The sequence below is a fragment of the Nannobrachium achirus genome (assembly GCF_963921795.1).
Source record: "Nannobrachium achirus genome assembly, chromosome: 11".
Lineage (NCBI taxonomy): Eukaryota > Metazoa > Chordata > Actinopteri > Myctophiformes > Myctophidae > Nannobrachium > Nannobrachium achirus.
Window position 1 is genome coordinate 55,188,732 of NC_137820.1, and position 16,655 is coordinate 55,205,386.

General features: G+C 45.1%; 1 protein-coding gene across 5 annotated transcripts in view; it reads right to left on the reverse strand.

The window, feature by feature from the left end:
• Positions 1-16,655, reverse strand: part of LOC308294632 (FYVE, RhoGEF and PH domain-containing protein 4-like) — a 110,987-nt gene that overhangs the window by 16,673 nt on the left and 77,659 nt on the right. For 2 of the 5 annotated variants that reach the window (XM_080737377.1, XM_080737380.1), the window contains 2 exons: positions 15,109-15,340; positions 5,081-5,627 (listed from right to left, as the gene is read on the reverse strand). In XM_080737377.1, the coding sequence (XP_080593503.1) occupies positions 5,081-5,627; positions 15,109-15,340 (779 nt within the window). Of the gene's footprint in view, positions 1-5,080; positions 5,628-13,934; positions 14,012-15,108; positions 15,341-16,655 lie in introns of those variants that run through there. The other 3 variants (XM_080737379.1, XM_080737378.1, XM_080737381.1) reach the window with 3 other exon arrangements.

The following is a 16,655-nucleotide window of genomic DNA, read 5'->3' on the forward strand; positions in this document are numbered from 1 at the left end:
CTTATTGTCATGCTGTTCTAGAACCTGTGTAGGTTCCTGTCAGGACAGGATATGAAAGGTTAGAGAGGAAACGAGACAGATGTTTTATACCACAACCTCTAACATAGTAGACAATGTATTCACATTGTCCAGTGGTTCTCAAGGTAGGGTCCAGGGAACCCCAGGGGTCCTTGAGGGGGGTTCCATGGGGTCCCAGGCAAAATGAATTAATATGGCATCACAAGTCTATTTTATACTTTGACTATTCAAAAACAGCAGATCTACAAGCTCACAATGTGCTTGAAAAAAATGTAAACATTTTAAACATATCAATTTATGGGGGTCCTTGACATGGAAATATTTGAGTATCCCGCTCTAAACCAGTGGTTTTCAACCAGTGGTCCGGGGACCACCAGTGGTCCATGGTTCCAGGTGGTCCCCAGCTAAATGATGAGTTGGTAAACAAATGGACCCTTATAGATCTTTAACTCTTGAGAGTGTAAAATGAAACCAAATGGACCCTCCATTTGGTTTAATTTTATGCTCTCAAAAGTTAAATTATTGTTAAACCTGCATTACTTAATTTACAAGAACTCTACACAATTAGAGAATGTAGAAGAATTGTTATTTTGATCAAAGTTGTGCCTGTTATGTCTCCTCCTACTCTACTACATCAATACAGCATGGACTTGTGGACAAAATCTTATCCAATGATAACAAAATATTCTACAGTAAGTTTTGGGTCTGAGAGGCTAAAACTCATCAAACGGATGTCTGCGGCTCAAATGATAGAATATAATGGATCTTGAAATGAAAAAGGTTGAAAACCACTGCTCTAAATGGAACTAAGAAATGAGAAAAGTGTATTGAATGGACTCTCCTCCCACATTAACCGCCATTTTAACTCATTAAAAGCCAACCCCGCGATGTCGCGGGAAAAGTAATAGAGTATCTATAGTGCCATCCACGCGATGTCACGGGAAAAGTAATATATTACTGTAACGGCGAGTAAAAATACCTAGTACAATGGCCGACGCTCCGGAGACGAAATCCGCGCTGATTTGTCATCATCACGGCTCCACGAGCACACAATAGTCATCCCATAACATTGAGGTGGACGGCCGATCTCATCTTTAATGTCCATTATCTCAAAACTACACTTTAGAAGCTAGGATGGAGGCAGATGCTCGCTTATTTTACACAGTTATAAAAGCTCCCGGTCGGCCATTACACAACTCCACGTGGACACGCATCGGTTCCGGCGCACGATCCGATGACGTCAGACCGGAAGTACTTCCGGTCTAGACTTCTGGCCTTCAAAATAAGACAGCGGCCGTTAATGGGGCCGGGAGGGGGCACTCTGGACCCCCTAATCCGTTAATGTCCTGGGCTCAGAATGAGTTAACATACCTCCGTACTCCCACCTGCCATTCGTCTCCATAGACTTCCATGTATGCCTAGATAATGCACCACGTGTGTCCACATTGCTCACAGCTTTCAAACAAAAAAATCCGAATGGAAATCCGTTCAGGCATTCATGAGATAACAGCCACTATGTTTAACAAAGATGGCTGCCAAAATGGCTGCCATGCTTGAAAGATGGGGTTGCTATGGGGGTTAAACATGCAATTTCGCGATTGCTATCATGCCTACTCCATTTTTGGGGGTCAAAAAAAAATTTTGAAAAAAATTTTTTTGATTTTTTTTTTTTTTTTTTAATTCTCGGGACTATCGGGCCTGGCGGGGAAAGACATTGGAATAATCTCGGGACTATCGGGCCTGGCAGGGAATGAGTTAACAAAAGAACATCAGTATGCTTGTGTGAAGTCTGGTTAGTGGTCACATGTCTCAGACCATTGTGCTGACATAAAGGCTGAGGAAGCAGAACATTTAAATATAAACACAACAATATCATTCTGTGAGAGCAATGAGAGAAACTACTGTGTCTGTTGTCAGACGCTGACACTATGTTTAATCAGGCAAACATATTTAATATTATAGCTTATTCCTTGGTTCAGTGACTCCTTCTCAGCAAGTCAGATGTTATTCATGATGTAGTTTCAGAATGTGAAGTACAGTTTAATAGAGTATTCCTTGAATTCATTTGAATAATATGTCAGCCTCGATGGAAGAGAAGTAATTGTAACCTGGCTGGTTGGAAGGAACTAGACATGGTTTAATAAGGAGAGAAAATCATATTATGTAAATAAATATTATGTATAATCTGAAACTGCCAGAAAAAACTAATCGATTTTGAAGATGCAAACACAGTAACTGTGACAGTCATCTTTTAAGCAAACAGGAGAAGGGTGCACCAGTATTGATGAGGTTCTGCTGTCTGAGAATAAAAGTAAAGAAAAGGCCGCCCACTCGTAGCCATGATGCAGGATTGATCTAAAGGGATTCTTCAGGGAATGGTCGTCATCTTTTATACATAAATCAAATATTATTTGATCCCTGCTGATTGATACTCAAACATGTAATAACAGTTAATGTAATATGAGAAAAATAGTTTCAATCTCCACTGTAATTCATTATTACAAAGTATAGTGTAGATGGAGTGGATTAGATTGGTATAATCATTAAAGGAGGAGGATATTGATTTGACAATGAATCAGACTATAACCTGATTACATGGAACACATACTGTATATCATCTATGTTGAGTGGAAACTGTATATGTCCAAAAGTCTTACTTTTCAGGATTCAAATTCAAAAGTAGTAGATGTAAAAGCTCAAAACGCGTCGCTTCGCGCCACACTTCGCGTCACACTTCACGTCACACTTCGAGCTTGTACATCTGCTACTTTTGATACTTCTGTGTGAGGCTGTAGTATGATCAAGTAGGGCGTTAATTTACGAAAAAACACAACAAGTTAGAATATGGGGATAAGGGTTAGGGTCTGCCCGACAGCAACGATATGAGCTGCAGCAACACTCTGTGTAAATGGTATCTCTGAAGCAAAGTACAGTAGGTGTGAGAATATCAAATCACTTAATTATCAGAAAACAAATACAAGGTTTGTGCCCGACAGCGTGGCTATAGGCTGCATGTCTGAGCCAGCAGACAGTGATGTGAACGCAGACTCCCATGAGGGTCACAGTCAACCTGTTCTGCATCCGTTCAGTTCACTGCTCCATCAGACAGGGAGCTATTCTCAGGTTGACGGAGCAAGACACACACGCACACACGCACACACACACACGCACACACACACACACACACACACACACACACACACACATTGACACTTAACTCATTTAGTGCCAGCGCCCTCTAGGGGCCATAGAATGCCAGGGTATCTCTCATAGGCGAGCGCTTTAGCTTCCAGGACCTCACCTTCCAGGACCTCACGTGCTCACGTTCATGCACGTCATGGAAAGGTCCCGGATGATAATGCTAACAGAATGGCTATTCCCATTTTGTCATCTAAAAGATCATTTTTGGGCGATTTCGCCGTAAATAAACCTCGCGCCGCTTCCCTAAAGACACAATCCAGAGATATAAGCCTTCAAAGATGTGGTCTTTCATTGGATTAGGCGGAGATTGGCGATTTTGTTCGCAAATAACGGCCGGCCGGGAGGTTGCTAGCTTTCGGCTAGTAGCTAGAAAAATCAGGCCAGGCTTCAGAAGGCCTCTTATCATTTTATTAATTTCATTAAAAAAAGCCGAACTACTTCGGGATCGGCACACTCGTATACTCATCGGAAGCGGCGCCGAACATTGGGTGAACATTGGGGAGCTCAAAAATGTATTTTAAACCATTTTTAATGGAATATATCGTCGGACAGAGTAGAATGGCTAGCTGGCTAGCGGCTAGCGAGCCAGGACCACCCACGACTCTACAAGCAGCTCGGGGTAAGTGAATTAATAAAAAAAAAATTGTATTGGATTGAAATAAAGCCGAACTAGTTCGGGATCGGCACAGAATGAGTTAATGATAAATCACACAAATGTTGTATCAGCTCACATAAATGGTAAATGGTGCATTTATATGGCGCTTTTATCCAAGGCACTTTAAACAGATTGTGCATTACATTCACCCATTCACACAGATTCATACACCGATGGTGGAGGAAACCATGCAAGGCACCAACCTGCTCATCGGGAGCAACTAGGGGTTCAGAGTCTTGCTCAAGAACTCTTCGACACTAACTCTGGGGGAGCCCAGGATCAAACTGGGAACCCTTCGGCAACCCTAGGTGTTCTAATGACCTCAAGTGGGCCGCGGACCACTGGTTGAGAAACAAGTGTTGTCGTCCCAGGGGAGAAGACATTAAACATCTGGCACAGAGGTTATAAATACACACCACTGAGGTGCAATTTCACCAAAGTACACACACACACACACACACACACACACACACACACACACACACACACACACACACACACACACACACACACACACACACACACACACACACACACACACACACACACACACACACTTCTCAGCCAAGGAGACAGGCAGACATTTACAGAATGTGTTCCTTCGTGTACATAGGTTGTATGTAGGACAATGTTGTGTGTTTAACTTTGAAAGTCTGTAGTTTCAAAGTCTAGACCTGTGCATGTTACACCATAGTATGTTACACTACGCTTAAGCAAACCCAACCGCCATCAGACAGACAACACTGGTGAGACTACTACTAGACCTCACTCCAAGAACTCACCTAACCCCAGCTCACTTTGTCAGGGTGGAAGACAAGATTACAGCAACTTGCAATGGGCCTGGTCTTTAAGATTGTATACTTAAAGGAACAGTGGCCATTTAAACTGTCTAACTACTTCACCAGAGGGGGCTCGTCTAACCTCGTTCCCCCAAAATTCGTCTCAAAGGGGGCATTCTACTATGCTGCCAACAAAGATCTTGATTCCCTGCCCAAACTCAAAACTAACGTGAAAGAATGGCTGACCTGAATCAAACTGGGCTTAGTTGAACAACTTGGAAAACCTTATAGACCACAATGGAAAACAAGCCCCATGGGGCTTTGTGTGTTCTCCTTTCAGCGTAACTCTTGTCTGCACTACATGTCCTGCAGCTGTAATTGAAACCAGCAATAAAGTCTTCAATCAATCAAAGACACCTGCGCTCACCTTGGGCTCTGAGGCGCTCCCCTCCTCCTGCTTCCCGTGGACCTCGCTGCTCTGTGACTCCGGCTCGCTGTCCTGGTCCTGGCTCTCCGAGTACTCTCCGTCTCCGCTCTGTTCCTCGCTGCCGCCGTCCCCCATGTCCCCGTTGACCAGGCCGGCCGTCGCCGTCTCTGTCCTCACAGTCCCATTGTCCCTCCTCTCCTCTTTCGTCCTGATGTCCTCCTGCTCCGAGGAGGCGGCGTCCCTGTCCCTGTCCATCTGGGCTAGCACGCCGTTGGCCGCCGGTTTACCGTTGGGCTTGGCATCCTGCGAGGGAGGCGGCGGCGCGAGCGGCAGCTCCGTAGGGGAGTGGCCGCGCTGTGGCGTCCTGTCGCCGGTAGTGTCCGGTGGCCTCTGGTGGTGGGTGCTGCGCTGGTGAGCCGGCGTGCAGTTGGCCGACTTGCTGATGCCGTGCTGCTGCTGCTGCTTGCTGCTGCCGTTGTCTCTCCTGGCGTCCTCGCTGCTGCGGCTGCTGCCGTTGTCTCTCCTGGCGTCCTCGCTGCTGCGGCTGCTGCGAGAGAAGTAAAAGAGAGAAGAGAGAGGGCAGAAGGAGGAAGTCACAACGCTGGCTCTCTGGCTCTCTGGCTGCTGCCGGCTGACACAGAGAGAGCAGAAGCAAGAGAGAGAGAGAGAGAGAGAGGCCGGTTCAGAGGAAATGGGAGCAACGTAGAGCAGAACAGAGCAGCGAACCCAAGAGCAGAAGTCCAACTCAGCTACCGTTCCGAGCCCTGTGTTTGTGTGTGTGTGTGTGTGTGTGTGTGTGTGTGTGTGTGTGTGTGTGTGTGTGTGTGTGTGTGTGTGTGCGTGACCTGAGGGATCTATAGCGTGTGTGTGTGAGAGAGAGCGAGTGAGAGAGAAAGAGAGAGAGATGGAGAGAGACAGAGGGTTAAAAATAAAACGGTCGGTCGTGATATACAAACTTCCTCCAGTCTTGTGGGGCAGCAGAGAGTGGAGGTTAGTGTGGAGGAAGAAGGAGAGAGAGAGGGGGAGGGGGGGTAGGAGGAGGTGAGGGTACAACGGTGGTCCCTGGAGGGACCCCGCTGGCCTACTTCTACTCCTCTCTAACACACACACATGGCTGTTCACATGCTTGTTCACATGCTCTCTCTCTTTCTCTCTCACACACACACACACACACACACGCACGCACGCACGCACGCACGCACGCACGCACGCACGCACGCACGCACGCACGCACGCACGCACGCACGCACGCACGCACGCACGCACGCACGCACGCACACGCGCGTTGAAGTGACCATCCGGCAGTGGCCGTCAGTTCAGCAAAAGCTAAGGTATGGCAACATGACTGGTGTCATGCACCAGTCATATTGCCATACCTTAGCGTTTTATCCACGAGTTTCCTACGCCCCATAGTGCATTGCGCAACCGTCTGCACCGAGGTTCCGCCGCCGATTTACAAGCTCACAACGGGTTGCATCTGCGACGCGACGTAAGCTTGTATGTCTGCTGTTAAACCCGGAAGTTTGGTCCTGATAGTCTCCAGTAAACTCCCGCGGAAACTTGTGGATACCTTACTTAATGTGCCACTGCTGTGTGTGTGTGTGTGTGTGTGTGTGTGTGTGTGTGTGTGTGCGTGACCTGAGGGATCTATAGCGTGTGTGTGTGAGAGAGAGCGAGTGAGAGAGAAAGAGAGAGAGATGGAGAGAGACAGAGGGTTAAAAATAAAACGGTCGGTCGTGATATACAAACTTCCTCCAGTCTTGTGGGGCAGCAGAGAGTGGAGGTTAGTGTGGAGGAAGAAGGAGAGAGAGAGGGGGAGGGGGGGTAGGAGGAGGTGAGGGTACAACGGTGGTCCCTGGAGGGACCCCGCTGGCCTACTTCTACTCCTCTCTAACACACACACATGGCTGTTCACATGCTTGTTCACATGCTCTCTCTCTTTCTCTCTCACACACACACACACACACGCACGCACGCACGCACGCACGCACGCACGCACGCACGCACGCGCGCGCGCGCGTTGAAGTGACCATCCGGCAGTGGCCGTCAGTTCAGCAAAAGCTAAGGTATGGCAACATGACTGGTGTCATGCACCAGTCATATTGCCATACCTTAGCGTTTTATCCACGAGTTTCCTACGCCCCATAGTGCATTGCGCAACCGTCTGCACCGAGGTTCCGCCGCCGATTTACAAGCTCACAACGGGTTGCATCTGCGACGCGACGTAAGCTTGTATGTCTGCTGTTAAACCCGGAAGTTTGGTCCTGATAGTCTCCAGTAAACTCCCGCGGAAACTTGTGGATACCTTACTTAATGTGCCACTGCTGCCAATTAACAATAATACATTGCACCTGTGCTGACCTATACTGAACCGGGGAATAAACCATTTGTCAAGATAGGGGTGGATACAAGTGTTGTGGAGAATTTAATACCTTGTGAAAGCATTCATTTTGTTCTAATTTGCATTGTAGTTAGTTTAAAGTAATTTAATAACAAACGCAGATAGTCATAGAGATATTTGTGAATTCATTTTAAGAAATACATTTATTTTTCCCCCTGGAGCCAAGCTGTCATACCTTGCCATACCCAATTGACGCCTCTACCATCCGGTAGCACCATATCCTGTCATAGCAGTGTATCCAGCTGTTTCCCAGTCCCCTGCGTCGTCACTGCCGCCTGATTATGGATCCCACTGGGAAAGATGGATGGAAACGACACTGCAAGCGGCGCGAAGGCCAGCGGACCTTGGTCCTGCTCTTCGCGCCCGAGCGCCGCAGGTGCGAGTGCCCGCGAAGAGCGGGCCAGGGCCGGCCGCGCGAGTTACGAAGCCGTGGTGAATGCAATCGTTCTATTTATGCCCAGGCCGTAAGGCCTGGGCAAGCGCGCGATAAACGCAATGATAATTGGGTTTTGGTGCACCTTGCGCGGTCCAAGTGACTACAACGGAGCACTCCCTACGTCCGGTTCAGCCAATCACAAGCTTCAAAAATGAGTCTGGGGCGTGGTTATCCGTCTTTCCCAGTGGGATCCATAATCACGCGTCACTGCCCCGTGCAGCGGACCACTCTCTGGTCCCTTGCATGTGTTGCAGCGTTTAGGGAACGCCACGATAACCGTTATTATAGTCTATCACAATCATCATATCGCAGGGATTCTCATTCATAGTGAAGCTGTCCATGACCCAGTAAGCTAGCTCTGTCCTTGGGCCAAGATCTTTTTCCGTCTACACCGAAACCTCCTTGCCAAAAAGAGATCTGCTATTTTTGGGCTATTTCCTGCCCCCTCTGAGTATATGGGGAGGGGGACGCCTCATTTTGAACCAGTTCAGACAGTTTCCACAGAAAATCAATTGGTTCAGAACCCTAATGGTTGGTTTGGAAAGGGAACCAAAAAATACACAGGTTGTTTTGGCCTGCACTGGCAACCAAAGTGGGCGTATCACTATTCTACAGGTTGGAAGATGCAGATGTGATATAATGGAAAAAAAACAAGCAAAAAAAGAAAAAGAAAAGCAAAACTGCAAGCCATTCACGGCTGGTTCCGTGAAACCACCAAGGGTCCAAGAGTGTAGGACCGGACAATTCTAGGACCATTTGTGTAAAGTAACTAAAGTAAAGTAAAGTACATTTACTTAAGTACTGTACTTAAGTACAATTTTGAGTTATTTGTACTTTACTTGGGTATTTCCAATTTCCAATACTTTTACTTCTACTCCACTACATCTCGGATCCAAATATTGTACTCCACTACATTTATTTGAAAACTTTAGTTACTAGTTACTTTGCAGATAAAAATGATTATATTATAAAACATACATTAATCCACTTTAGCCCTATTTTGTACCTAGGCTATTTGAAAATAGCCGATCTGCAAGCTCGCGACGCGTTGTGAGCTTGTAGATCTGCTATTTTCAAAAAATGTTTGTACTTTTACTTTTGGTACTTTAAGTACATTTTGATGCCAATACTTTTTGAATTCCAGACTTTTACTTGTAATAACAGAGTAATTGCAGTATTGATTGCGACCGTCAGGTCGCAGTTTAGTATCAAAACCTCCACCGGCCGTCCGGCCGTCGGTCGGTCACACGTCACACGTCACACCTTTGCCCTGCTCATATCTCCGCATCAGTATGACAATACACTGCTGACATCAGTATGACATCACACCGTACACAAATGACCCTTATATAAGACCGGCATTATCTACCGACAGATTAGTAACAAGATGTCAAAATCGTCTAGGAAGGATGGTGAGTCATGCTGGCACCCTTCGCGGCAGGAGGAATCTGGTGCAATCGACCCCTTGGCTTGTCGGGACCCCTGCCTACTAACGGGGTGGCAGGCTATCACCTCAGACTAGAACCCGTATGGGGTGGCCGACACCAGCCCATTGACAAGAGAGAGGCCTTGATGTCCCTTTACTCTTTGATGGGGTGGCCAGTTGACTAAGAGTTTCCGTTCGGGCCTTCTCGATATTGTACAGATTTCCATGGGAAATCTGGGGGTGGCTGTTACAAAGACCCTCACTCACCTTCACGTCATGTGGCTAGTGGTTAGGTAGCCATAGTTACACGTTGAAGGTTGAATCTCCAGATATGGAGATAACCAACACATCCCTCCATATATGGAGATAACCGACGAATCTCACTAAGTCTGACCTCACAAGCCCCATATTTGGACACGAACAACATATAACTCCATATATAGAGACATAGCTGCTGACATCAGTATGACATCACACTGCTGACATCAGTATGACATCACACCGTACACAAATGACCCTTATATAAGACCGGCATTATCTACCGACAGATTGTGGAGATAAGCGACCAACGGTCGCTTATCTCCCGATTAGGGAGTCTTACTGGTACTTTTACTTAAGTAGAAAATGTGAGTACTTGTTTTTACACTGTCTAGGACCAACGTTCTTTTGGTGGAAAAGCGTGGCAGCGTTGCAGAACCCAGTAAGAGCGAGATCATTTAGCGACCTACAACCGGGTCGCAACGTGGTCGGTAGTTTTCAGCGACCGGGTCGCTAAATCGAGCGACCGCTCGATTTAGCGGCACATACGGTGATTTACCGGCCCGGTTGGTAGCTTTTGCGACCCGGTCGCTGAAAACAACCGACCGCGTTGCGACCCGGTTGTAGGTCGCTAAATGATCTCGCCCTCTCTCGCAGAACTGGTGCTGCTCTGTGCACTGGACCACTCTCAGTGGCAGCGTGCAGTAACCCAGTTTCTGCTGAGCCCTGCGTTCTTCCTCACAGTGATAAGAGGAGCCAAGCAGTATGACACTGCAACCTGAACCAGGATTATGCATAGTCAAGGTTTTACTGTTAGAAATGACCCCACAAGACTATTTTAAAATAGCATATCTACAAGGTAGGGCATTCACAAAAAGTGATTTTTAGTATTCGAATTATTCAACCTCAAAGTATTCGAATATTCGACAGGACTGGCCAAGCCAAACTGTCAAATATTAAGTAAGCAAGAGGCGAACATTGTGAAAATAGCCGATCTACATGCTCACAACGCATCTGTGGTACCGAGTCACATTAACTGTAATACCTACAATTCCAAGTGCTTGTCAGGGTGGGGGTCCCCAGTTCAAATATGTTTATTTTGGGGGTCATAGCTTAAAAAGGTTTGAGAACCCCTGGTATAGAGCATTAACAAATTCATCCACCAGGGGCATTGACAACTCATTATTTATGACTTCCTATGTAGCCAAGCTTTATAATCTATATATTTTTCAGTGATGTCATTACGTGCGCATCCCGCATCAAAAACTCATTCAAGTCACCCAGGGACTCATTCATGTCATGGTCCTGGGGTCCCGGGGATGCGCCTTTGGAGTCCATGTTAAAATAATTTACTGCGTCGCGGTAAAAGAAAAAAAAAATGTCCACAGACACCACCATTGTTCATGGGTGAAAGCATCCTACTTTACCCTACGTTAACACAAATAAAATCCACGTAGAGTAAGTCTTAAACAGGCGATAGAAACGTCAATGTTTTGATTCCACCGACGTCTGACGCCATTTTGCGAGCGTAAACTTTATATTGAGGACTCATAAAACTTTTCTGGGACCCATTTGAATGACCACCTGTGGGTCCCGGGACCCATTACATTGAAAACCTAGTAACATCACTGATTTTTTAAAGAGAAGCGAATATTCGACTTCGGTGAACAACGTCGAATAGTGGTGAATAGTGGCCACATTGCGAACTTGTAGATCTGCGTTTTTTGAAAAATGTCTTCTCGTATGGGATATGGGCTTCCCTGGCCACAAGCTGTTTTCAGATGGGAGTCTGCATGCCAAATACGGTACATGCGACTATGGGAGTCCTGGATGTGAACATGTCCGAGAAGCACTGCTCTAAACAAGAGGATTAACTGGAGGCTCACTGAGTGTACATTGTCCCTTAAGAAAACAGGAAGTAAGATTAAAATAGCGGAAGAACAACAGCCTGATGAAACACAGTATGGATGAGTCATTCTCAGGCTGCGAGATGATGAACATCGTTGGGCAGAAACCTTGCATCTCCATATTTCAATTACTTTTTGCCCTAAATTAGTGCCATGCTCAACAATCATACCAGAGTGTCACACAAGAGAGTTGCTTTTAGATCAGCTATTCTCCACTATTATAGAATGTTTAAAACATTATAATACACTAGCAAGACACCTAAGGGCAAAAAGCGACCCTAAAGTGCGAGGTCGCCCCATCCTGGGGGCATGCATGCAAATCAAAATCTTTAAAATCACTAAAACGATAGAAAGAAGTAAATGAAAACATTTTAACACTCATCTTTTCTTTTCTCTAATGACTATCTAAAAGTTGTAAAAAAACAAAGTTGCCCTTTAAACATACAACAACGCGGCTACAATCACAGTCACTCTTGACAGCAACAACACTTGCGAACAAGACATCTTTTGCAAACTTGTCATTTGTATTCATGCACGCCCTCTTCACCGCCAGGCTGACCCAGACGAGAGTGGCATTACAAACAGCTGAGGAGGTATCCTCAGCAGGCCCCATGGAGGCAGCCGGCAGCACTGTGAACCAGATTAGTATTTTAGTGGGCTAATTATTTTCCCTCTGAAGATTTGCAGGCCTTTCTGTTTCACCACTAGAGGGGGCTAAAGCTCTAATGTCCACAGAGTGGTAATCTCAGTTCTAGTGGTGGTTTTTATGTATGTAAAAGTGGCCGCAAAGCAGAAATACTCTTTTACAAGTAATATTCCTGTATTCAAAAATGTACTTTAGGAAAAGTACAAAAGGACTGGCATCAGGATACTTGAAATAGCAAAAGTACAGTAAGTGTGTTGAGAGGTTTTCAAAATGTGTCCAAATCTTGTAGATTGGCTATTATTATAAATCTACAAAGTGGTAACCAGAGCTACAAGCTTGTTTCGAGCTTGCGGATCTGCTGCTTTTGCTGCTTTTGTGTTGTGTTGTAGTATGATCAAGTAGGGGCATTCATTTACGAAAAGAAAACACAAAATGTTTGAATATGGACATGCAGTAAGATGTTTCTTCCCCGACAGCAACGATATTCAAGTAAAGTAAAAGTACAGTCCTTGGGTAAATTATTTCCAGCACTGCTCGGTTCGGTTCGACCTTGTTCTGTGATGAACACCTCGAAGAGATACAGTAGGAAGGGTGCCGATGAAATGATCACAGGCTCATGCAGCCTCAGGCAGCAGTGATCCATCACTGTGTGTGTGTGTGTGTGTGTGTGTGTGTGTGTGTGTGTGTGTGTGTGTGTGTGTGTGTGTGTGTGTGTGTGTGTGTGTGTGTGTGTGTGTGTGTGTGTGTGTGTGTGTGTGTGTGCGTGCGTGAGTGCGTGCGTGCGTGCGTGCATGCGTGCGTGCGCATGTATTTCCCAGCTCAGCCTTAAGGAACAGTGTAACACTTTAGAGAACTGGGTGAATGGTTGTGTTTCGCTGCCGCCTTGAATGTGTTTGCACTTCACTGTATGAGCGACTGGAACAAGGACACTATTGTTTGTGTGCCACCAACAGGCCTCCCTCACTCACTACAACCTGCAAGACCAGGAAAGACCACATTATTACTTTAACCATTATTTTATGCTTTAACTATTAACAATAGCAGATGCACAAGCTCACAGCGTGGCACCGAGTGCCGCGCTACGAGCTTGCAGATCTGCCATTTTTGACAAATTGTGAATATTTGTGCAAGGCTTACAATATTTTTTTACCTGATTCTTTTAAATCCTCCTTCTAAATCAGTGGTTCTCAAACATTTTCATGTCAAGGTCCCCCACTCGCTGCCGCGCTGTGAGCTTGTATATCTGTTATTTTTTAATAGTTAAATCATAAAATAAAGGTTCCAGGTCTAAATGGGTTAAAACGGGACAAAACTGTCCTATAAAAGGGACAATATGGAAATACCTTTGTATGCAAAGAATTACTGAAACAAATCATACTACAAATGCCTTCTAAATCAGTACTTTCCAATCAACCTTTTTGTGCCAAGAATGGGCCAAATTGATATTTTTGTCCGTGGACCCCCAATCTGAAGATGTGACCCCCAGAATAAAAGATGAGTGTGAAAAGGAAGTGATGCGCCGTGAGCGTGTAGATCTGCTATTTTTTGAATAGCCAAAGTTAAAATCAAAAAATTACACAGATGCTTTCCTGGTTTTTATGGGTGAAATAGTACATGCTCTGTGGCAAAATGGAAAACTATTTATGCTAAAAGGAAAGTCCAATTACTTTAAACACACACGTGCACACACACACAAAACTATATCAAAGCTATACAACCGACCATCATGTCCATCAGATGGACCTTACAGATAACAGAGTGTTTTAAAGAGAGTTCCTACCTCATGCCACTGGGTTTCATGTTACTGCACTGAGTTCTGGCCCACGACTGAACGAGGCGCTGAGTTTCCCCGAGGCTGAACAAATCTCCTCTCATCCCCCCTCCTCGCTTTAGCACTGGACGCGTGAAGCACGGGGCTTATTCTGTGTGTGTCTTCCCTAAGTTAATACCACCAAGAGGAGCGGATAGTCTAGTACAGCCTAGTATATATTAGAATAAAAAAACGACTTCTGCTTTTTGAGGGCTTGAAATAGTAGTGGGGAAATGTTAGCAAAGACAATGTGTTCCGTTCCAGAAGGTCTCCGGACCGGTTACCACAGCCCTTAATGAGGCAGCTCTGTTGTGAAAGCTACAATGTGACATTTATTGGGATTTCCGCAGCTTGACCCTCCTCTCTCTCGTTGTATAACCCGAAGCCATTTAAAGATGAGAGGGGGGTAATTAAAACCGCCTTGAGTCAGCGAGATTCATTCAATGGGAGCAGAGTCCACAAAAGTAGGCAGACTCACACGAAACCAGATGACAGTCCTAAAATCACTTGAATCCTGAACATGTTCCTCACAATTAGTATTAAACTTTATTTATCCAGGGGAGGTAAGGAGGTTCCCTCCATCACCAATTCTCGAATACAACCAGCTGATTTGGGGGGAGGGGGTGTGTCAGTGGTGGCCATTCACTTCTCCACTCCGATTTGTTCTGCCAGTTCGGGGGAATCGAACCGAGAACCTTCCGGTTACAAACCCGCTCCTCTGACCTTTAGGCCAGCCAGCCGGACGGACGGACGGACGGACGGACGGACGGACGGACGGACGGACGGGATAGACACAGGTGTGGATGTGGTGTTTATGGTAAACTGTAAGATAGGTCATGGGTTCCCAAACGTTTCAGGCTGTGGACCCCGCAAGATAATCAGATTTGAACTGGTGACCCCCCCACCCTGACAAAGTAAGCACTTGGAATTGCAGACATGTATTACATTTACAGATAAATATTGTGAAAATTCAACTACAAAAATGCCTCGCAGTCGTAGTTTCGCTATTTTCACAATGTTTGCCTCTTTCTTGTGTAATAAAAAATCCAACCCCCAGTTTGGGAACCACAGCGATAGGTGACATGTTATGAGTGATGATAATGATGATGATGATGATGATGACGACATGTGTAAAGGGACTCACCATTTCTTCTCAAAGCTGTTGATGATTTCTGACACTTTGCTGTGTTTGGATTCTCTGGCTCTGTTGTTCAGGATCTCCCTTCCCCTTCCCCCTCCCTCCTCCATGCTGCTTCTGAACAGAGGGCTCTGGAGCTGAGCCAGAGGGGACGAGGTCTGCTCCGTCACTGGGCTCTGGAGGTGAGGTGGCTTCGGAGGCACTGTGGCAGAGACACACAGAAGAGCCGTCGCAGACGCTGCTTCCGAAAAATGTCGAAAGTGAAAGAGGTTCAGTATACACAGGTTATGAAAATACATGTTGAGAACCCACTGACTGACATGGTAGGAATGATGGCTATGATAATGATGATGAGGTCAAATGAAGCATGGATATTTCAAGCATGGGATTTGAGTGTCATTTAACAGTGTGAACTCAAGAGGGCAGCAAAAGCCATCTTATAATCCACCCTGACCTCAGACCAATAAGACTCTGACCTCTTTTGAAACAAGTGGTGTTTGCTGATTAAACATTTAAAACAATTTACAATTTTAGGCATTATATATATATATATATATATATATATATATATATATATATATATATATAAAAGGCTATCTAGCTTTTATGTATGGTCATTGGGTGCTAGAGTAAGTGCTATGGGTGGAGAGACCATAGTGACTTTATTGACTATGCTGAATTAACCCATTGAGATTCTAAAAATGTCTCTAAAAAAATGTTGATATTAGCAGTGGTGTTCCAACCTTTGCATCTAAGGACCCCCCAAATTATATGTATTTGGCCTCAGACCCTCATCTCAAAACATTGTTCCAGGGACACCCCAGAACCAAAATATTATTCAAAGATTTGCACAAACTTTTCAAGATTTTTTAATAGCCAGTATAAAATTATGGTTAAAAAGTATGGTTATAAAGTGGATAAAGCGTTCCTGGTATATGAACTGCATAGAAGAGAAGTTTTATTTTAGTTTTACATTTTTATAACGTCAGTTAAACATTAACTAGGGTTAACAGGTTCCTTGTTTGGTTTATAATGGCTTCCTCGTCCGTGTGGAGAAAGATTTACCCTTCGTCAAATAAAAGAGGAATGCAACTCAAGGTTCTCCTAATCTCCTGGCCTCTTCTGCTTTCACTGCATCCCAGTGGTGGTGTGTGCAGAGTCATGAGGCAAGCATACACTATACTGTCCAGCCACTGTCACCCCCTGGGTCATAGGAGTAATTCCTCTATGGAGAATAACATTGAGTGATCTTAAAATCGTCTCATATAAGAATTGTGGTCAAAAAATAAACAAACTAAAATATTGACAGGGAGGCTCTGTATCGTTTACAGTCACTCATATTTGATACAGTTTGTGTCTGACGAAAATTTTACAAATTTGCTGGCAGTTACATACACACTTCATACACAGATCTTATTTGACGCAATATTTAAAAAAAAGAAAGTCTATGGGAATTCAGAATGGGGGTAAAGAAAAATACCAGGTAGGATGTGTAAATTGCGTCAGACTTTGGTGCTCTATTTAAAAATTATACAAGGTGTTTTTCTCTGTGA